The 23,170-nt window shown below is 39.0% G+C and overlaps 1 protein-coding gene across 1 annotated transcript in view; it reads right to left on the bottom strand.

The window, feature by feature from the left end:
• GALNTL6 (polypeptide N-acetylgalactosaminyltransferase like 6) overlaps positions 1 to 23,170 on the bottom strand; it is a 286,364-nt gene that overhangs the window by 27,388 nt on the left and 235,806 nt on the right. Inside the window, exons 7-8 of the mRNA XM_008933115.2 lie at positions 19,205 to 19,322; positions 8,462 to 8,569 (exon numbers count right to left, since the gene is read on the bottom strand). Of these exons, the coding sequence (XP_008931363.2) occupies positions 8,462 to 8,569; positions 19,205 to 19,322 (226 nt within the window). The remainder of the gene's footprint in view (positions 1 to 8,461; positions 8,570 to 19,204; positions 19,323 to 23,170) is intronic.

Consider the following 23,170-nt stretch of genomic DNA (forward strand, 5'->3'; position numbering starts at 1 on the left):
ATACAAGCAAAGCAAAACAAGGAATTGATTCACCACTTCCCATGACCAGGTAGGTGTTCAGCGATTCCCAGGAAAGCCAGGGTCCATCACGTGTAATGGTTAGTTGGGAGGACAAAAACCATCCCTTCAAACGTCCCCCCTTCCTACTTCTTCCCCCAGCTTCATATACTGAGCCTGATGCCATATGATATGGAATATCCTTTTGGTGAGCGGGGATCAGCTGTCCTGGCCATGTCCCCTCCCAGCTTCCTGTGCACACCCAGGCTGCTTGCTGGTGGGGTGGGGTGAGGAGCAGAAAAGTCTTTGACACTGTGCAAGCACTGCTAAGCAGCAAGGAAGACATCTCTACACGGATAACAGTTTCCAGCACAAATCCAAAACACAGTCCCATACTAACTACTCTCCTGAAAATGAACTCTATCCCAGCCAAAGCCAGCACATTAGACTTTAATAAAGGAGTTTAAATCAACTTGATTAGAGAAAGTGAAATAAGGACTTCTGCACTTGAAAAAAAAGAAAATTTTTCATGGGTCATTTTGTTCAGTGAGTAAGGAAGATACATCTCTCTGATCAAATGACTGTCCCTTCTTTTTAAGTGTGTAAGATCACCTGTCAGTTTCAAGAGATGTGATATTACTCAAATAAACACAGTGAGAAGAAAGTAGACACAGGTTGAATGGAAAAGCAGAGTGAGGCAGGGACATGCCAAAGGACAGGTTCATAAATATTACCTCTAACCAAGGTTTAACTAGATTAGTCCCTAATATGGGAGGGGTAGTTCCACAGTTTGGAGCAGTGGCTGGTGAACTGGCTTGCAATGACAGCACTTATAAGAGAGCTACCTAGCTGTACTGCGAGCCAGCACACCTCCATCCTCTAGTTGCATCTTTTCCAATTTGTATTCTAGATGCAGCAGTTAGGCTAATATAAAAATATAATTCTTGTTCTTAGTTTCTCCAGATGTTCTAAAGTAGATCAGGTGTCACTAAAGGAGCACAATGGTTCTACTATTTGTTTCACTTCACCTGCATAACCTGTTTTTTCTTCTTTTGTGTCTATCTCACTGCATGAAACTGACCCTGATCCCAATGAACAGACTTTACTTTTGTCAATATTAACCTACTACAGGAACATTTGAATCCTGTAATGAGTTCCTGTTGTCCTGCATTTAATCTGAACATTTTCCAGGAAGTGGGATGTCACCAGCTGCTGTAGTCTTATGTGTCATGTTAGTCACTTCTCTCATCAGCCAGGACATCAAAAATCACTTACAATTACGCCAATCAAATATGAATCACCACAGCATGTCTGAGGCCCAACTGTATTTCAGTTGTGAAATACAAGATGGGATATGACTGCTTATTTGCTAAGAATAACATAACAATCTCAGCAACAACTGACATATTAATCTCTTTTCCTTTCTAGTAAAATTCCTGTGGGGTTATTTTCACTCCACCTACATCATCTTCCTAATATAAATGTCTTCTGTTTTTGTTTTGCGAAACACAGTGTTGTTGCTACTTCAAAATGGGTGCCCTGCTTACCTCTGGAAGCAGTTGTATTTAATTTGGCTGGAAATAATATAATACACAGTTTGTTTTACATAAAATGTATTTAAAAGTGCATTGGGATCCATCCAGCCAAGACAACTATACTTCATGCTCCTCTGGAATACTGGTAGCATAATGTTACAATAAATCATCACAGAGGAGGAGAACAAAGTATGGCTGAAGGAACTCATCCAACAAGTATGGATTAATATGCCAGATGCAACAGGGTAAAAACTCCAGAGCGCTCACAGGGAGAAAAATGGTCCCCTCAATTTCATGCAAAGGTCTTTCCATCAGTGTCAGAATACAACTGTTTATCATTTCTGTGTATTTTTTCAGCGGAAAACAATAAAACAGTTCCTGGACACTAATTACAGCCTTGTGATGTTCAGGACTCAATACCTAAGCTGTTCACATCATTTAACTCTCAATACCATTTCCCTTCTTACCTAACTCCCTTTTAACTTAGGCAGTGCTACTGTTTGTCAGTATTTCCCCATCTTGGGTATCTTATTTTTGGTCCTTTGCACTTAATTATGTCTATAACTTAACTGAGTTTCATTCCAGCAGTCATTTGTGTTTCTGTAAAAAAACCCCAAATCAACAACAAAATCCCTACTAAATAAAGAAATGTCTGCAGGCATAAAAGAAATGCTTCTGCAGGGAAGACAGTATTCTAACTAGGTGATGTATATAAATAAGTCTTCTAAGAATTAGCACAGCTGGCAGAGAAGCAAGAGAGTGTTTATTCTCAGCCTATAGTCTGCAAATACCTAGAACTGAAATTCCACAGATGTCATCTGAAAACATCCAAGATTTCATTCTCTCTATAAAGGTTTGCATTTCCACCACACACACAAATAATAATTTAAGATCTATGTGCTGGAAAAAAGGGAAAAAATACAAAACCCCCCAGTCCACTAACTAAAGGTTGCACCTCTGGCTCACCTGAGGCCAGCCTGAGGGACTTGGAGGGCAGGGATGGTCCTGGTACTGGTGAAGACACTGCCTGACTCTAGCTCTGTGTCTGTGGGAAAGCTGTGGAAAACGGTGATGCTGTAAGAACATCTCTGCAAATTTTCTGGTTGCTGCCATGCTTGCTTTACAGACCCATACCCTGTGGGCACATACAGACCATAGTCCATCCCTGCAGCTAAGCCTGGAAGAGTTTAGGGGCTTGACGCCAAACAGATTCCTCTAGTCTTGTAACTTGGGTTTCACTTCACCTGCGGCCTACAGAACAAATTCTGAAAAGTAGCTACCACCACTTTGATACTGTTATTGTCCAAAAATGTCTAGTTGTCCATCTTCTTTGTGTTCCTTTTGGATAGCTGAGCTGTCTGTCCCATTGCATTTATTAATTTAAAAGTAAAACTTCTATTCAGACTAGAGAAAACATAAAAAAAAAGCACAAAAAATTGGTTTGATTTTTTGTTTTCAAGGACTAGATGATCACAGAATCACATAATGGGTAAGATTGGCAGGGACCACAGTGGTCATCTGGTCCAACCTCCCTCATGCAGGGTCATCCTAGAGCACATTGCACAGGTTCTTGTCCAGATGGTTCTTGAGTATCTCCAGCGAGGGAGATTCCACAACCTCTCTGGGCAATCTCTTCCAGTGCTCGGTCACCCACACAGTACAGAAATGCTTCCTCATATTCAGGTGGAACTTCCTGTACATCTGTTTCTGCCCATTGTTTCTCATCCTATTGCTTGGCACCACCTAGAAGAGCCTGGTCCATTCTCTTGACACCCTCCCTTCAGATACTGACAGACATTGATGAGGTCCCCTCTCAGTTGTCTCTTCTCAAGGCTGAGCAGGCCCAGCTCCCTCAGCCTTTCCTTGTAAGAGAGATGCTCTGGTCCCTTAATCATCTTTGTCACCCTCCACTGGACCTGCTCCAGAGCTCCATGTCTCTCTTGTACTGAGGAGCCCAGAACTGGACAAAGCACTGCAGGTGTGACCACTCCAGGGCTGAGTAGAGGGGCAGGATCACCCTCCTCTACCTGCTGGCAATGCTCTTCCAAATGGGTCCCAGGATACCATTGGCCTTTTTGGCCAAAAGGGCACTGCTGGCTCATGGACAGCTTGTTGTCCACCAGGACCCCCTTCTGCACAGTGCTGCTCACCAGTAGATCAGCCCCCAGCCTATACTGGTACCTGGGATTATTCCTCCCCAGGTGCAGGACCCTGCCTTTGCCTTTACTGAATTTCAGACAATTCTCTGCCCATCTCTCCAACGTGTTGAGGTCCCTCTGAAGGTCTGCACAGCCCTCTGGGGTTTTGGACGCTCCTCCCAGCTTTGTGTCGTCAGTGAAATTGCTGAGGAGGCATCTGCCCCTTCATCAAAGTCATTGACAAATAAGTTAAATAATATTGGGCCTAGTACTGAAACTTGGGGGACACCACTAGTGACAGGCTTCCAAGTAGACCCTGTGTCACTGATTACAATCCTCTAGGATCTGCCATTCAGCCAGCATGCCATCCACCTCACTGTCCGCTCATCCAGTCCACACCTCCTGAGTTTGCCTTTGAGAATATTGTGAGAGACAGTGTTGAAAGCCTTACTGGACTCAAGGATATTAATTTAAATATTTTCTTTGGTAAGTTCTTTGCTTGAGAACTTGGTTTAACTAATTTTAATGATGAATTTTTAAATCTCTTAAATGAAAAAGGTTAGAATGGAAACTTAGAAGCTTCACTGTGAATCACAGTTATGATATATTATATATGTGCTGTTGCAAGAAAGTGATACTTGCTTGATTCCGAAATAATTTGCTTGTCCCAAGTTGACGTTGCAGCTGCTTACTGCGACTGCTGAATCATAACTGACTTTTTGTTACAGTCCTTTGTGCTACAGAGGTGATTGCTAAAGTGCCAGCAGTGCTCTCTGAACTGCATGCCACACCTATCCATTTGCACTCCGGTCACGACAAAACATAGCCATTACCTAACTGATTCTCCTTGGTTCTTTAACCTGCCTGCAAACTGAATATAAAACGTTCATGGACCATTCTAAGAAACTCCAAAATACTGTTTGCAGCTGGAAAAAATCAAACCACACTAGTCACAGTATTAAGGGAAGCTCTGTCAAAAATGCAAATATGGTCAGAGCACCAGATGGTGTAGCTACAGTGATTTTTCTTTGAAGATCCCTTCTGAATCCACACAAAAAGGCTGAACAAATGGTTCAGGTAGGAGTCTGAAACCACTTTTATCAGCTGAATTCCTGAACCCAAACTCATGCAAGTTCCAATTTAGTGACACTGTGTAATGACAGAAATGTTGCTGTGCTTGTGCCTGTTAAGTCAGAGGACCACTGTGTTCTGGGATCCCACGTCCTGGCATGCAGGGAGGAATTCAGCTTAAGGTTAAGATTCACTATGGTGCTGGGCTAGCATTCAGCTTGAAATTCAGTGGGATTGCCCTTCCCTTCAGAAAGGCCTAATGTGCTAATGTTTTGTAATTAATGCTAAAATGCTGTGTAAAAAAATCTGCAAAAAAATTCTGTGGATATATTTTGAAACTGAGTTCATCTCTGCATATCCTACAGAAGAGTGAGATTTTATTGATGTATTTCTTATGGCCTTTAGAGAACCACAAATAGCAAAAAAACAACCAAAAAGCAAATAGGAAACTAAAGAAAACAAATAATAAACTGAGATACACCTAAAAGAAAATGTAAATAATATTCTGAAGTCTAATTTCATAGGTAACTAGCTAAGAGAAAATGGCTTAGTTAGAATCGTTAAAAGGGAAGCAATAGTTAGAAATACCACAAAGCAACTAAAATAATCCAGTACAACAATTCACAAGTTTTTAGGACTTTGAAACTTGGAGGATTTGCTTTCTAAACATGCCTTTCCTAAAACAAACAGGTAAAATTAGTTATTAGTCACTGCAGTTTTGTGAAGAGGTTTGAAATGAATGAATAATTATGTGGTGCTTCCAGGTTATAAAGTGGAATCGATTTTGACATCTGTGTGTCTATTTATATTTCTTTATTTGCAATTGCATGTAAATGGAACATTGACTGCTTTTGGCAAGCAACAACATCCTAAGATATCTCCAGAAAAAAATATTCATATTTTTTTCTGCATTTGATTGTCAGAATCTGTTTTATAAATCTGCTATGCATGTTTACAGCTTGCTTTACTTTTGCTCTGCACCACCAAACAACTTCACTAACAGAGTGTTTCGTATGTGTACGCTTTTCAATTTATGGGGGGTGTTGCAGCAACAAATATGGATAACCTTTGCAGATCTTGAACAATAGATAAGAAGGACATAGAAAAAAGATAACATGATACATAGTGTGTGGTACCCTAATGGCTATTTAGTGATGGGGAGGCAGAACAAAGGTTTTGACAGCTCTCTCATAAAGCATATGTGATCCTCACGCCAGGCCACAGCTCGCTAAAAAGATATCTAGGTTAGTCAAGTGTTACATAGCTAGCTGAAACTGTGTGTTGAAACTTGCTGCTAAAAGACAAAGACAGGTGAAATCCCAAGGGAAGGTAAAATGCTCACTTAAGGATTATTTGTTAAGGGCAAACATAAGCTGAAACAGCTTGAAAGGAAACCCATGGATGATTTGGCTATGTCTGAATTTGTGTAGAAGCTCTTCCTAATTCCAGTCTCCATATCCCTCATGCTGGTGTTGTAGGATAGGATGGGAAAATCTGTACATATTTAATGCAGAAGCTGTACAAGGGGAAATTCTCCCTTGATTAAAGAACGGCATTTGCAATCATTGATGCAATCACAGTGGGGCTTTCTAGGGCTTATTCCTGCATCTCCTGCATGCTCTTTTAAACAGCATGGAAAAGGATTAGTAAAAACCTTTGTGGAAAGTATTTAGTAGTGAAAAGTACTGCTTTTGGCAGTGGGGATAATACTTCCAGATATTCTTGAGTGTGTTACTCATTATATATTTGAACTAGAGGGAAGTTTTAGATAAAATACTCATAAGGTGTAGACAGCTGAAATATCCAGGCCGCTCCTGTGCATATTTCCCTAATATTATTTTGGCTAACAGCTCCATTTGGGGCATTTTATTTAGAACACAAATGGTATTTATCAAAGGGATTGACACACTGAAGATTAATCTGTCCTTGATTTTCTTTTGCTGCTTTGGATAAAAAAAAGACAATATTTTTAGGCTTAAAACTACACACAATTTGATGGTTCAGAGACAAAAGTCTCTGCCTTGTCTTCTTATTGAGACAGCCCCAAACATGAAAACATACAGATGCTCTTGTTCCCTAGGCAGCCTCAATACAATGTAAAGAATATTGTACTGGAAAGAAGCTGTGAATCTGAATTCAAAGTTTCTTTTAGTGATAAATTTACATAAATTTACTGAAGCATCATGTTTTGGACTGCCACAAGACAGAAAAAACTACCCATTATTTGAATGGGAAGGGTAAGACCCACCACTAGATCTTCCCCCACAAGACAGAGGGTGGTCAGTCTGCCTGGGCAGAGATATAATTTTTATAACTGGGAATGTTTTTCAGTAATATTTCATGAGTGATTTATTGAAATCAAGTAAAATAAATAGTACAGGGAGGCTGCAAACTGTGGCTACCCGATGGTTCTAAGCACTCACAGTGCCACTATGAAAGGCACTTAAGTGCTGAACCACACAAGATGCTAGTCGTCCAAATAGAAATTATTGCATTTTGCTCCTACAGGTAATGCATGAGACAGCATATTTTCTAATGAGATACTATGTGCTGTAATAAAAAAACCCCAGAGAATGAGGTTTGAATTTCTTATTTTGAGCTGTGTATGATTTTTGCAGGGGATACCATAAATAAAGCAGTTTAATTCAGGCAGTCCAAAAATCTGGATGGTGCAACTCAGTACACAAAGCTATACTGAGGGAAGATACTAATCTCACAATTTAGTCAATACAGTTTTTATCCCCACCATTAATCCCATTACTCAATTGTGTGATGCTCTTTTAAGGCAAATCCTTCTTTCTGTCTAGCCAGCTGTCAGGCAAGCAGCACAGGTGGTCTCCTTTTTCTGCTGCAGTTAGTACAGCAAGCCTTGTCCTGTGGTGCTGAAATCATGGATATCTCCCCCTTAAAGCAAGAAATTCATTCTTTTATTCATACCACATTTTCATTATTAAGAAAAAATATGATTCATAAAATATTACCCTATGGCAATATGCAGACTTTAATATTAATGCTATTTTATTAAAAAAAATTCCTCTAAAACAGAAAAGATTAAACTCAAGCATGAAAAAATACGAGTATCTGCCTGGAAGCTACATCTGTGCCCTTCATCTCCCATCTTTTGACATCCCATGAACATCTCCAGAAAGTTACAGAACATTTTCTCTTGAGCAAAAAGTCCCTCATGGATATGGATGTGTTCAGTAGTCTTTGAGAAATGTCTAGAGGTCTTGTAATTTCTCACTCTCACAGTTCCAAGCTGGCTGTATTCCACAATCAAGTTTTACACAATAATCAAACAGTCACTCAAATCATTGTTACTCAGTCCTTTTGCCTCAGAAAACATCCCTTCCATGAGATTCAGCCTGTTCTGCTGACTGATAAGAAAATGTGCATTCAAATGGGTCCTGCTTATAAAAACTATGACTGACAACACTCTGCAGTCTGAGAACTGCAAGCCTTAGGTTATTCCTAGGTTCTTTTGAATCAGCATGAAACGTCCTTCTGTGCTGAGACGTCCAACCCCATAATTTTAAGCTTCTATTTTATTCCTGGCAATCTTATCTCTGAAAGGCAGAATAACTGCAGTAATTGCACATCTCATTTCAGAAAAATAAAACGTTCATTTTCCATTGTAATGGTTTACTGGAAACTGCTTCACAGGAAATGAAGAGACTGATGATGAATGAAATTGAAAACCAGCAACACCCAATTACTCACCCGTGCTAGGCTGGTTCCAGAAGGGACTTTATATGGGACATACTTCCTGTAGATATGTCCAACTCGAGAGCATGGAACATCATACATGCCACCTCCACACATCCACACCTGAAAAGGAGACAGAAAGCAAGTGAAAGAATGATTCCTGGAAAAAAATGAGGCAAAAAAAGGCATTTTAAGTAATGTGTATGTGAAAATGACACATCATTCTGTACTGACCCCTCCCACAGTCATGGTGGCCTTCTTGGCATGCTGGTAGGTGGGATGTGGTAACATGGCAGACTGTCCTAACCTGAATCTCACTGTAAAAAGCAGAGTATGTTCAAAATAAAATTATAAAACATACTTGGATTAGAATAGAATGGTTTGGGTTGGGTTGGAATGGTCTTTAAAGATCATCTAGTTCCAACCCAATCCAGTATCTAACAATGATCTTCCTGCAACACAATCAAGGCATTATTGCGTCTGTTGTTTAAAACCTACGAGATCAAAATTTTAAAAGAAGGCTATGTGATTAAAGCAAACCATCAATCAGAAGAAATATTTTTTTTCTGAAACACATAGCTTATATTTTGAGTAGTGAGTACAGAGCTCAAATATTAAGATGCTCTTCATTATATGAAGATGCTTTTCATTTTGTATAGAAAAGGGAACAAAAATCAATTTCCTTCTGATCTAATTTATGCAGGCAGAGAAAGAACATGCTACTACGTTTCATCATTAACACTTTAAAACCGAAAGAGACAGAACTATCTGGAGTACACAGGTCTGATGTTTCAGGTTTGAGCAACCAAAGCTCAGTCAAAACTGGTGGAGCTGTAAGCAAGTACTTCGCAGTCCTAAAAATCAAGCTGTATCCTGATGGGTAGCAAGTAGTGAATTTTTCACAATTCTTCACCTAGGATGCCTAGGCTTTATCAAGTGTATGTGATAGCAAGGTCATGTGCCATGTCAGAAGAACTATGGCAATCATGCTAACCAATGGAAATGATTTTCTATGCTCCAGCAATGCAGAGCTCTAACATGGCTATTAGATGACTTATGTAGCACCCTAACAACATTCATAACTTTATAAAGAAAATCAATTTGACTTTGCAAATCAGGGAAATGTAAAACAATAACCCCCCAAGCAGAACCTTTTAAGTATCCTAAAACCACACAACAAGAATTTGAAATTAATTCAGAATGAAAACATCAGTATTATAAAAATTGTTTCCTAATCCTGGATAACTAATTTTTTTCCCCTCACAAATTCAGAACAGAATGACTGTTATTCCACGTAAGAGACACTTGGTCTCAGCTTTCAGCCTTTCGACTGAAAACAAAAAATATCTCAATCCCCTCCCACCCAATTAAAACAATAATCAAACCAAAGCTGAGAAAGAGAGAGGGCTTTTCCTTTCTATATCTCTTCATGTGGACATACATAATGATGCTTCACTAAACATCTCCATGAATTTGGATGAGAATTTAGGTCCGTGCACTACATATATGAGGGAATTTTAGCTGTATTTGATGCACTCTGGAGCAAAATGACGTGAAATAAGTTTGTGACTGAGACCAAAGCAGAGTAGAACAGGAGCAACTGAAAGGAACTGAAAGTTTCACCAACATGTTTCATACAGAAAAGAATTAAATCATAAGTTAACATGCTCTGAATTGAAACAATAGTAACCAGACCCTTAAAAAAAGGTACTGGAAAACATGACGCGATCACGTATACTTGACATTCTGCATGAAGCCTGCAGAGAACAATGTGCATCTCTGCACTTTTTTTACATTTCATATTCCATCTCTTTTGTCCTGCCCACCAGCTGGCTGTAGCTACTGGCTTTTTGAAATCATGGGAAAACAAAATTATTAATTCCATTCATTTAAAACATTAGTGAAAATGGGCAAGAGTTTGGCCTCTTTCACTGCGCTTGCCTGATTGTGTTACAGTGGGTATAATATCTGCTTGCTCCTGGAATTCAGCCTCTCAGACTGACTGTGCTATTCATACTGTGAATGGAGAAAAATGGGTTAGAGTGAAGATTTGAGTTGCAAAGTGATTTAGGTAGCTGCTTCTTATGGTTCATTTGTGTATTAGCCCTTAGCTGTTAGCCATGGTATCCAGCTGAGACCTGGTAAAGAAATGCTTTAGGATCTAACAAACCTAAATACACTAGTGTAAATGTTGAAGGAAGGCTTGAAACCAGTAAAAGTGGGGCTTTGTCCTTAAGTTCCATGGACACCCATGTGCAGTCAGGTAGGAGCTGCTGCTTACTACTTCCCATCACAGAATTAACTAAGGCATAGGAGCTCTGGGTAGGTGCTTCTGGTACATGGTAGCATCTCAGCTGAGGAGACAAATTTTGCATGTTAGTAGTATGGCATAGCAAAGACAGCTGTCCTGGGTATCACTGCCAAATGGAAGCCTGTACACTGATGAAATGAAGTACCTATTTTGGTACCTATTTCTGCGTTGAGGACATGTCATCTGGTCTCCTAGTGAGCACAGTCCTCAGGGAGGAGATTTATTGGTGGGAATGGAGACCCAAATGAATGCTCTGCCTCCATGCCAAAATAGCTCATTAGTATCTAGAGTAATCTTACATGTAGTCAAGGCATGTGGACATGAAGATCATTTGTTTTTAAAAAAAACCATTTTGTAAAATGTGCCTCTTAAATAAATCTTGAAATCTTCACCTGTTTCATCTCATGTCGGCTAATTCACTGGAAAACATGTGCATAAACATAGTAAAATATCACAAAAATTATAGTGCTAAAATAATGTTCACCTTTCTAACAATACTTCATTTGTATGTTACATCACTTGTACCTTTTTTAGTGGGAACCTCCTCGCTGGTTATCTTCAAACAATCCACTGCACCAACGAAAGTACAGACCTATACTTAGGATTTGTTCTTGTTTTTTAAATGAAGGTGTCATTTCAAAGGCTAGACAAGTTATTACAGTGATTAATCAAGGCTTCTTAGCCTTTATAAAGTGGGCAGCATAGCAGTTTGACTCAAAGGTCAATGCCTGAATAAATTTAAAAGACAAGAAAGCAGAAAAAAAAATATATATACAGGTAAGTATTACTTTAACTGAGGCAACGAGAGCTGAAGCAGACATATACTACATTTCCTCTAAAGCAGTAGCATAGCAGTTAAAAAAACAGGAGAAAAGAAATTAAAAAAAAACCCCAAAAGTCAGATATGTTGAGGCAATAACAAGTGGGAGGAAATAACACAGCGTTAGGCTTATATTTGATAGACATAAAACCTGAAAATGCTGTGCTGCACCTGAGGTATGCCGTGCAGGGTAATTGAAATGAATCTTGGGTTGCCTTGAAGGACATTTAGCAGCTGTTCCTGTTTATCTTTCAGCTTCAGAGTGATATCAAAAGCATTTTTTATATTTTCCTGGGAAGATCAATTCTGGCAACTTCACCTTTAAAATGTGCATTTTTATGTCACATGTGCTAAATGCAAGAAATTGGAGAATGACTTCTGTGTTAAATATTACAGACCTCCAGTGTACCATGCAAGGAATTCAGGTGGTGTGGGACATTTGGCAAAATGATATCAGAAGCAATGAAATTCTCAGGATCGCAAATGTCTCCTTCTTATAAAAGCAATGAATCTGGTCTGCAGCTGACATAAAAATTGAAGATGAAACCAAAATAATGCAATTCCAGCTTGGAAAGATCAAAATAAGAGTAGTTTATGTGTCAACTAAATACTATCTCACAATTTATCTTTATATAGCTCCTTCCAACAGAACGTTGCAAAACACTTTATAGGGATGGCTGAAAGCAAAAGACAGGCATTAACACAAGCTTTAAAAGAAATTAAGCTGTGGTTATGTGGCTTTGTTCCTGACTGGAGCTCAGATGTCACAGATGCATTTTTTGGATCTGTTCTACAGCTCCTGTGGGATTTTGAGTGAATCACCCTCTTTTCACATCACTTTTAAAGACATCTTTGTCTTTAAAATTGAATTCTGCCTTCTCTTGTGGTTTCCCCTCCTGCTGCCTTATCTCTCTGTTTTATGAGTGATCCAGCCAGGAGACTATCTGGAAAATGTAAATACTGTGCATACAAGACTGAGACTCCAATCCATATCATACACTGTAATCATAATTACTGTAGCAAGAGACTCATGATTTTTGAGCAGTGGAGGATGTCTCACTGCGGAACATGAACATACAGCAAATTACGTAAAGGATTTAAATGGTATTGAATGGACTTTGGATCAGGCTTCAAAACTAATTGAGAAATATACTGCTGCTGAGAGCAACAAGACAGACAACAGTGAGAGACACTGAAACGGACAGAAAAAAACAAACAGAAAAAAAACAAACCAAACCAAACCAGTAAACTGGTGGAAGAGGAATATAAAGTATTTCGTACTAAGGTGACGGCTTGCTGCTCTCCACATTTGTGCAAGAGGGATGGACTACAAACAGGAGAAAGGTATTACAACAGTGAGGCTGAAAAAGTTGTAGAAAATAAGATTATAGAAACCTTTTGGGATTTTTCAGTCACTCTTATTGAAATAGAAGCCAAAGGAACAGATTTGGCAGTAGAAGAAAAGGAAAAAGAAGAATATTTTCCTGTGAACTTTTATATGTAGTGAGAATGTTCAGCTAACTGAAAAAAAATTTGAAAAATAGGATCACTGACTGCAAACGGGTTCACAAACTGCAAAACCATTTACTGGGGGTACAGTGGGATTTCCTGCCAGGGATATTAAAATTGTACTGTGTAAACTGGGAACTGATGACTGGGTATTTCAACAATACTCACTGGCACCTCTAAAATTCTGAGAAAACTCACAGTATTCCACATTTGTCAGTTCTTTATATAGATTACAACTGCATTGACAAGTGGTAATGCTCCCCTACTCCCTATCTCCTGCCAAGATTGACAGCTGTGGAGGGAAAGAATAATGATTATGATAATAGTGATAAAGAAAGGGATTAATGAACTTGGAGGTGTGTTTTGGAAAACAGGGATGAAGAGAATCTGGAAGATGTGTTGGCATGGATAAGGATAAAACAACTCTAGATACAGGTGACTAGCTTCAAGAGGAGGGATCTCCACTGGCGTTTTTGTTAAGGTATGACGTATGATGCCTAAGGAATGTCCAGTGTAAAAGATTGATTGGGTTTGTGTGGCAAAGTTTTGGTAGCAGGGGGGCTACAGGAGCGGCTTCTGTGAGAAAATACCAGAAGCTTCCCCCATGTCCAACAGAGCCAATGCCAATTGGCTCCAAGATGGACCAACTGCTGTCCAAGGCCATCATGACAGTGATAGCACCTCCAGGATAACAGATTTAAGAAGGGGAAAAGTTACTGTGCAATTTTAGCCAGAGAGAGGAGTGAGAATATGTGAGATCAACAGCCCTGCAGACACCAAGGTCAGTGCAGAAAAAGGGGCAGGGTGCTCCAGGCACTAGAGCTGAGATTCCCTTGCAGCCTGTAGTGCAGACCATAGTGAGGTAACTGTCTCCCTGTAGCCCATGGAGTTCTGTGGTGGAGCAAATATCCACTGGCAGCTCCTGGAGGACCCCATGCTGGAGCAGAGGAAGAGTGTGAGGAGTCTTCCTCCTGAGAAGGAAGAAGCAGCAGAGACAACATATGATGAACTGACTTTAGCCTCCACTCCCCATCCCCCTGAGGGCACGGAGGTAGAGAAAATGAGTGAAGTTGAGCCAGGGAATAGAAGAGGGGTGGGGAGAAGGTGTTTTAAGATTTGGGTTTATTTCTCATTGCACTACTCTGATTTGATTGGTAATAAATTAATTTTTCCCCAAGTCAAGTCAATTTTGCCCATGATAGTAACTGGTGAGTGCTGAGGAGCCTGTGTCCGAATGGGAATGCTTTAAAGCATGGAGGGACATTTATGGCACACGAAGGGACTCCATTTCATGGACTTGCTCGTTTATACCTGGTTTTAGGCACCGTTTGATGTACTTTCCCCACTTGGTTGTATTAATTCCATTTGTTTGTATGGACTTGCCCGGGCTTGCCCAGAGCTGTCTTCCCACCAAAAGCTGTTTATCCTCTCACTTTCCCGCTAATCCTGCATTGATTAGCTGAGAAGTACTGCAGTTCCTAATGTCCAACTCCTCCCAAGTTCTTCCTCCTTTCCTGTGTTCCCCTATCCTGTTTTACCCTGAGATGCCAATCTCTTGTTCCTCCCCTGTTACCAAGCCCCCCTGAACCAGACCCAACATAAGTCCCTGCTCTACCTCAATAAACGGCCATTGCACCCCGACCTTCCATCTTGTCGGACTCCTCTGTGCAGTGTTGTGGTCCTACTCCCCCACCCACCAGACTGTGGCAGGTGAGTGATCTCTCCCTGCCCTTACCTTCACTGATGAGCCTTTTGTTATATTTTCTCTCCCCTGTCCAGGTGAGGAGAGGACTGACAGAGCAGCTTTGCTGCATACCTGGCATACAGCCAAGGTCAACCCACCACAAGGAACTTCAAGAAACACAGGAAGTTAGTATCTTTCACTACTCTATGTTTTAGTGATTACTACATAAGCTGCATCTGTCTAAGAAATTATTATTCCCTTGTTATTGAGAAGAGATGTTATTAATCAGGTGAGTTCCAGTGTTGTGCCAGCTTTCACAAGTCCAGCACACGTATCGTCAGCAAGATGTCATACGTCTTTTTAATTAAGAAAAAAAATGATTCTGATGCTGCCAAAAAAATAAAATCCTGCACATTTTCCTATGTAACAATTAATCTAAGAAACTATTTAATAAAGACTATTTAATAAACTATTAATAAAAATTAATGCAAATTTAATAAACACATGGTTTGTGACTGTGAAACCATCCACTGAATGTGTATGTGTGTGCTCTGATTTGGAAACATGAGTTAATCAGAATGGCACCCTATGCTATGCTTGCTGCTGTCCTCTGCAGTGATGTTTGCAAGCAAGAAGAGAACAAAAGAGAAATATGTTTGGTTTTGTAGTGTGGAAATAAAGGTCAAGCAAATTTTTAAGCAGCAACTCTTTTTTTTACCTGCCTCTGTGTGTTCCTGACCACTCAGCACCTGGAATAGACATGCCTGAAGTTTGAGGAAGCTCCTTTTTCTGCTGTGGCACAATTCCAAACGTCACGGAAACATTACAATATGTATTTTGGAGGAAGTTATTGAATGTACTTACTGTATTTTGGAGGAAGTTATTGAATGTACAATGAGATAATGCAACCTCCCCCCCATAAAAAGAAGTTTGGCATCTGTCACATCAGGTCATACCTAGTGAAACAGCTGGAGACAAAAATCAAAATGGATACTTTCCCTCCAAGCTTCCCAGCCCTGAGTACCTTTCCTCAGTCTGGTTCAACCTCCACTTGTCCTACTAATCTAATTTTTAATTGGTCCTTGAACTCTGTCTTAGCATGTTGAACTCGTAAAGTAATATGGCTACTATTAGTAATTCCTTTGAGCTTGCACATGTATAATTCCTTAAATTTAAACTGTTGATAAAACTGAGGCTAAGACTGGATCCAGCTGCACCCAGGCTCCTCTCTGAGAAGGAGTTTAGAAAGCAAGGGAATCCTCATGACTCAATGGCAGGGCTTCTTTAATAAACTTTGCCAAAAAGCCTTCCACTCCCCCCATGATGGGCCACACTTTGCATTCATGGTGTCTCATTTGCTTTGTAGCAAACACTCCTGTAACTTGACTCGTGGGGATGACTGTGAATGTCTCTGGTATAGAAATGCAGAGGCTCTTGTTTGAGAAGATGCTTTTCTTTAAGAGGATCTTGATTGTTAAGTGATCTTTTTCCTGCATAATGTGTGAATGTTTCTGTGGAGTCAAGTTCATTCCAACATTTGGTTGGGCAATTCTCCAAATAACTTATTCTATGTCTGCCACCACTGAATTTGAACATATAAACTTGATATTTGATACTTGACACACACACTTGTGAAAAACCTTCCTGAATATACCTGAAAGCCTTCCTTTGCAGCAAAACATTGGCAGTGCTAATTAACAACATGCCACAGCCTACCTGGATTCTATAGTACCTGGACATAATGTTAAAATGTTAAACAGAATGGTTACAGTTGTACATCAATCCACAGAATTTAAAATGCATCACTGAGGCTGGGAAATGGTTTGCAAACACTCCTCACTCCAGCTCACAGAGCAGAGCAATGAGTTCAAGATGAATCACACACTACTTCATTTCAGGAAGCACAGAGCTTTTGCTCTGACATTCATTCCTCCATAACTGCATCACTGTATTTGAATTAAACACAACAATCTTCCATCTGACATGAGGAAGGTCATGTCATCAGCACAGTCTCCATTTATAGCAGATATACTGTTTACTGATTTACTCTTATAATGCAGCTCTTGTGCAAATGAATCTCAAAGTTAAAAACAAGACATATGAAGAATGTAAAAGGAACACTGTGTCTATCTCTGAGATTAAAGACCAGTCTGAAACAGTCCTCTATATGCAAACTTCACGCAATTGTGGGACATTTTGAATCAGCTTCTCTTTGCAATTTCTTAATGAAAACCAATCATATTTTTACAAAATACTTAAGAATTAGTTGAATCAAAGAAGAAATGTGTGAAAATAGCTAACTATCTGGTGGTTACAGATGTTCTTGTGGCAGGATACTCGAAATAATTATTTGCCAGGCAAATTAATGTAAGACGTGGCATTGACACATGGCACTCATCCTACAACAATTCCACAGGCCATAGATGTAACACTCTAAGAAAAAGTAAATTGTAGTTTCAGATTCACTCAAGTAGCCACAAAAATTGAACCAGTATGGTTCTTTGGCTTTTTCACTGACTTTGTAACAGTTTGCAAGTCCACCACCTTACCAAGTTTTGCGAATAAATCTGGTAAATTGAACTGTCTAGCTAACTTGTCCTCAGTTAAATAAGTTTTAAGATGACTGAATCTATAGCTACAGTAAAAACTGTTGAAGCAGAAACCTTTCCCAAGGTGACAGTGGTGATTCTGACATAATAAACCCCAGTCCTTTCTGTTTCTCCCTTCCACCTCCATGATTTTTCTCCTTTTTTTTTAGGAGAAAAACAGCAGTCTTTTTAAAACTTACATCTATTAAATTTTTCCAATGGGAAGCTACTCCTATTTGGCAATCATCATTAAAGACTATTTTTTTTTCTTTTAACACTAGTAAGAAAGGACGGGGTCCTAATGTCATTTTTATATTGATGAGATGGATCCAGAGATATGACTGAAATGAGACCAAATGTGACACAGCTGCCTCCAAAAAAAATTTGTCAGTTGAACAAAACACACTGGGACAATCTGGTATCTCAATTTCCAGTTGTGTTACCATGGTTTCTATACAAAGTCTAGAGAGCACTACACGTATATTCTTTGTGATGATAAATAAAAGGAGTATTTGAAATAGGATAATAAAATCATGGGTTCAGAGACCATTATGACAGCTACAGGTAACTACTTACATTTGCCTCTGAAACAATCTAAACAGACAGAAGGTAAATCAATATATTCTAAATATATGGTCTAGCTATTGGGTTTTCCCTGCCTTCTTGTTTTATTTTGCTGAGGTATAAAAATGATTTGGAGAAATATGAGAGTAAGCCAGTTAATGCAAAACATTTTGCTGTTCTTGGTAACTCCTGTAAAGGCAGCCTGGAAGCCCAGTGTTGGCTCACACTTATGGTTTGCCTCAGCACTGTTGTTTTAATTGCTGTTGAAACTCACTATGATATTAGTGTCACGGCTGACACACTGAATTTATTTACAGAGCTTTAAACTGACAGAATCTGGAAGTACCTGAAGGTAAATTTGAATTCTAATTTCAGTTCCAAGCTATATTCAAACACGTTTGACTCAGTTCATCTATGTCATGAAATTCTATCAAATCATTGGAAAACTTTGCATGTAGAGACTGTGAGGCAAAGTGTTTTTGTCTTTGGGTATACTGGAACAAAATTAACTCAGTTTTCAAAACTAGACATGTTAGTCCTCATCAAACTAATACAAATGCCTGTTTTACATGCAGAAAGTAACAAGACTTTTGAGATGTAACTGATTTGAATACCCATGTCTACATAGAGGATATGAGGGTATACTATGGCTTGTTGTACTTAACCTGAGCACTTGACAATTCCCCATGTGTCATTATAATAATTTAAATGCAATTAAAAATATCTGCTCTTGAACAGTTGGCCTGCAGCTAACAGCTCACAGTAGCTGAGCTGCTCTAGTGATCCACTGCTACTGAAAGGGGTCTTTCTTCCTATGACTTTCGCTTTCCATTTCCATACATTTCCCTGAGCTGACTCCATGGGACCCTATCCCCAGAGATGATTAAACTTGTTGATTTGGGCAGAAAATTATGTCCTTTTCTTTTTTGCTGTAATAGTTCTCTCTTGGCTTATTTATGCTCAATGCTTGAGTATAAAGTAAACACAGCACCTGAGAGAAGGTAAGTGGAGAAGACTTGATGAAAGGAACAAGGTAGGACTTTGATGGTGGCAAACTACCACATTTTTGGAGGCAAATATCAAGTTTTGCACTCAGTGTGATTTTTGTATGGCTTCTGGAGCACACGTTTATGGCATAATTCTTTGTGAAACTATTGGGAGTTTCTAACAAAAAAAAGAATTGTATTAAATTAATTTTAGTTAAAAGACAAAGCCAGTATGAATAAAAGCATCATTATAACATCAGAAATGAAGTATTCTGTAAGGTGACTTGATGACTTACCTTAAAGGAGATTTCATACTGCTCTCCTCCCCATATTTCTAATCCTGGATCATAGCCTCCCAGCTCCCAGAACCATTTCCGATTAACAGCAAATAGACCTCCAGCCATTACAGGAGACCTGAAGGATGAATAAAGCAACACAAGCAATAATGATGATGTTTGGACCACGTGTGTATGTGCCTCTGTGTGTGAGTGAAAGTTTTTTGAACTGTGGAGCTATGGCAGGCATAGACAAACAGCAGTGTAACCAAACAACATTTATCTCTATTCACCCCAGAATGGTCTCTAGATGAGAAATAGGCAATATGATAGATCTTGAGCATGATAGACAGTCATGCACAAACTCCTTGTATTTAAAAAAAAAAAAAAGTTCTGTTCATTACTAAATAAACCCATGTAGCAGAGAAAGAAAGGGACTCTGGAAACCTGCCAAAATACGTAATGATCTCAGTACTCCATGAGAAGTAACTTGCATCTGAAGGGTAGCAAAAGTTTTCAATTCATTTCAGTCTCATAGGTGCTGGTGAGAGAAAGGCAGAAACGTGACAGAACATGGCTACAGAGCAGCAGTTGGGAGTTAAACATCTGCTTTTCTAAGCATTTAAAACTCCTCATGTGTGTCTCACAGTGGTAATTTAACTTATAGGCAAATAATTTGCTATGTTTCCCATGTTTCCATTTATTCCATGAATAAACACGTGGAATTTACTTTAACTCAGTCTTTCACAGACAATATAGAAAACAAATGAGATATTTAAAGTTAGTGTTAGAAAATATTGATGAAAAGTGCACTGTAAATTTATAAGCAGGAATTTTGTACAGGAAAATAAGCATTTTCTCTTTTTTTTTCATTACCAATAAACTCATGTTTCTAATGCAGTAAATACACCAATAGCTCTCGGGATTCAAATGTTGCTCACTGATTTCTTGAAATTGCGGTAGGAAGGGAATACAAAGGAATCTACACTGAACAGGAGGGAAACAGCAGGCTGAAGAGAGTCCAAGCCAACTATGCAATTCAATCAATGCAGCCTTACGAGTTTTAGAGCAAGAGGCTAGAAGGAACACATTCATGCTGATGGCTGATCAGAGGGAGAAAAGACAGTACATGGAGACCTGGATGGCTTCCAGGCAATGCTTCCTTACCAGAGAATAGACATGAAACTGGATCCTATGCCATGTGCCCTCTAACACTGAAGTCCCAAGGGAAAATTATTCCATCATGGGGCTATGAAAGCAGATGGTATCATCCCTGAAGACCTGACTGGAAAATAAAAACTTCCCCCTTTGCCACTGATTTAAGATTTGGCACTGAACTCAGCACTCGTAGGTATTTCAGGAATCCATGCATAAGTTACAAGTTTGTTAAGAGGACATCACGTTAATGGAACATTCTGCCATATTATCTCTGCCTGAACACTTTTTTATGTTGCTGTCTTTTATCCAAGCCAGTGGAGACAATAAAACAGCAAGCAGACAGCTGAGTAGTCTCTGCTACCGTTAGGAGACCAGTGAATCCTCATGCCTGAATGATAGAAAATGATCCTCTCATTTGCATTCACAGTAAAGAGAAACATCATGGATATTCTTCCTTTCACTTCTATGAGGTAGTTTAAAAAAAATAAAAAAAAAATTATACTTCCCATTTTCAGGACTAGGGAGCTCTAACAGACTAATTGCATTTTCCTTAAGAGATTATATTTTTAAAAGCACATAGAAGCTTTGTGAAACAAAGCTTTGTGAAAAAAATATTCAGACTGGCAAGGCTTTGCCAGTTTGTCACATACACTGAATGCTAATACTTTTTTACTTTTACTGACATTTCATATCTCAAATATTGACTGTATTTCCATATATGAATACATTCAATGGAGATTTTATTAGAAACCTTCCCCTGGGGATTCTGACTACTACAATACATTTTCAATTTCTACCAAAGTAAATCTAATTACAACAATGTCCTTTGTGACTTCAGGTTTTAAATAATCAAAACACAATGTACTTTTATAAAGATGGACTTGCATGGAGAATGCTTATAACTAAATTGCTACTGGCAGAAGAAATGTAGTCCCAGAAATCCCTGGGAAAATGTAGGATTACTCTAATTCTCACAGATACAATATTTTTCCTGAGCATTTCTCTTAACGTAGTGAATGGCCTATAAAAAAGGTAATCCATGCAGGTGAATCAGATGGAAGATAAAAGAAATCAGACTTAAAATTGCAAAATAATTGGCAAACACTTACAAATTATATTTGAATCTACAGATCTTTCCAGTGATAAATAATGAATAAAGAAACCCCTTGTTAATCAGATGTGAAAGTTCAAAACATTTATTACAACTAACAAAACTACCCAATGACTGGGACAGTAGCAAACTCATAGTTTTTCCACTTCCTTAATAAAAAAAAAAAAAGAAGAAATTGAATGTAATTGCCCCCTTAATTCATATTCCACAAGATGATCTGACATTTGTTGTTTTGTAGGAATAGCGATGGAGAGGAAAACCAGGATGGCCCTTTGGTTTTCATTGGAATGGGATGAATAATAAGCTGTGTTAAAGTGACTGGTTGGCACAGTATTGCACTCCATGCCACAAGCAGCTACTGCTGAACAGGTCTTAAATTATCTCCAAAATATGAAGATGAGTTCAGTCTTGCAATCATGATTTATATAAAAAGTCTTTATGTAGTTAATAGGATCACTTACATAGATAAACGAACTGCACTGAGTCCAAAGGAAAGGAATTAATCTCTTATTTAATGGCTTCTGTGTAGAAATGTCAAACTATGTTTGTAGAAGTAATTTTTCCATGAAATGTCCAACTCAGGTGCTTAAATAATCAGACCTGAGCTACAGTAGCATAATATTATGTGAGTAATTACAGTGGGAAGCTGTAAAATGCTTATAGTCTAAAACTTAGAAGGACAAAGACTCCCCAAACATCAGGGAAGCTGGAAGGTTGCTAAACTTAAAAAATAGTTGTAAAAACCTTCCACATGAGAACTACTGCACAGACTCACTGACGATACCTAAAAGAACAATATTGGAAGTAAAAGTTAGTTGATCCAAAAATGTCCCAAGCGGTCAAAGACTGCTGAGCTGAGACAGAAAACGAGTTTGATTTAGTGAGAGTACCAAAAAGAAAAAAAAAAAGGCCAAGAAAATTGTTTTGCAAAAAAAGATAGACTGAGAAAAAGGCAGGCAAATGCTTAATGTGAAAAGACAGCTCAGAAACAAATTAAAAAAGTGCACTAAAAGAAGTGTAGCAGTAGCTCAAATTGTAGCCAGCAAAGAATTTTATAACTGCTTGCAATTTAAATGGAGAGGCAGGAAAGAGATAATCTCACCTATGAATTTTCAAGGTAAGAGAAAAATGACATGGATTTAAAAGGAGTGTGAAGCTACTTGCATTAGAAACAACTGTGGTATATTGCAAACAAGTGAACTGCATAGCAGGTTTTGGAATCACTGCAAGAGTGATATATACAGTGGAGCTAAAGGATTTGTGAGAAGGGAAGAGAAACTTTGACAGCACATGGAAAGAAAATGAGGGAAATGAAAATGGGAAAGCATTTGTGCAGTAGGTACATGTGCAGTAGGTACAAATCACCTGAAACTTGGCCATTATAATTGTATACACTGAATGGCATACTGCACTATGCCTCTCTCTGTATCATCCAGACTGACTAAAGGCTCTGTATTGAACTACTAAACAGAAAAGGATGAATGCTGGAAAGAGGAGCCCACCTCATGCAGGATACATTGGACAAGCTGACCTTCAGTGCCAAACCCACTGACATGTTGTATAAATACTGAGGTAAATAGCCCACAACAGGAATCAGGACCAGATCCTGTTGACCTTGTGGAGACAGGGATGTAATGGACAAGGAGGAAGGGGGCCATGTTGCTGCTGGCACAGCAGCAGTCACAGAAATGACTGGTGACCTCCTGAATGCAGCTTTG

The sequence above is a fragment of the Manacus vitellinus genome, unplaced genomic scaffold, assembly GCF_001715985.3.
Source record: "Manacus vitellinus isolate BGI_N305 unplaced genomic scaffold, ASM171598v3 scaffold_0_pilon, whole genome shotgun sequence".
Classification (NCBI taxonomy): domain Eukaryota; kingdom Metazoa; phylum Chordata; class Aves; order Passeriformes; family Pipridae; genus Manacus; species Manacus vitellinus.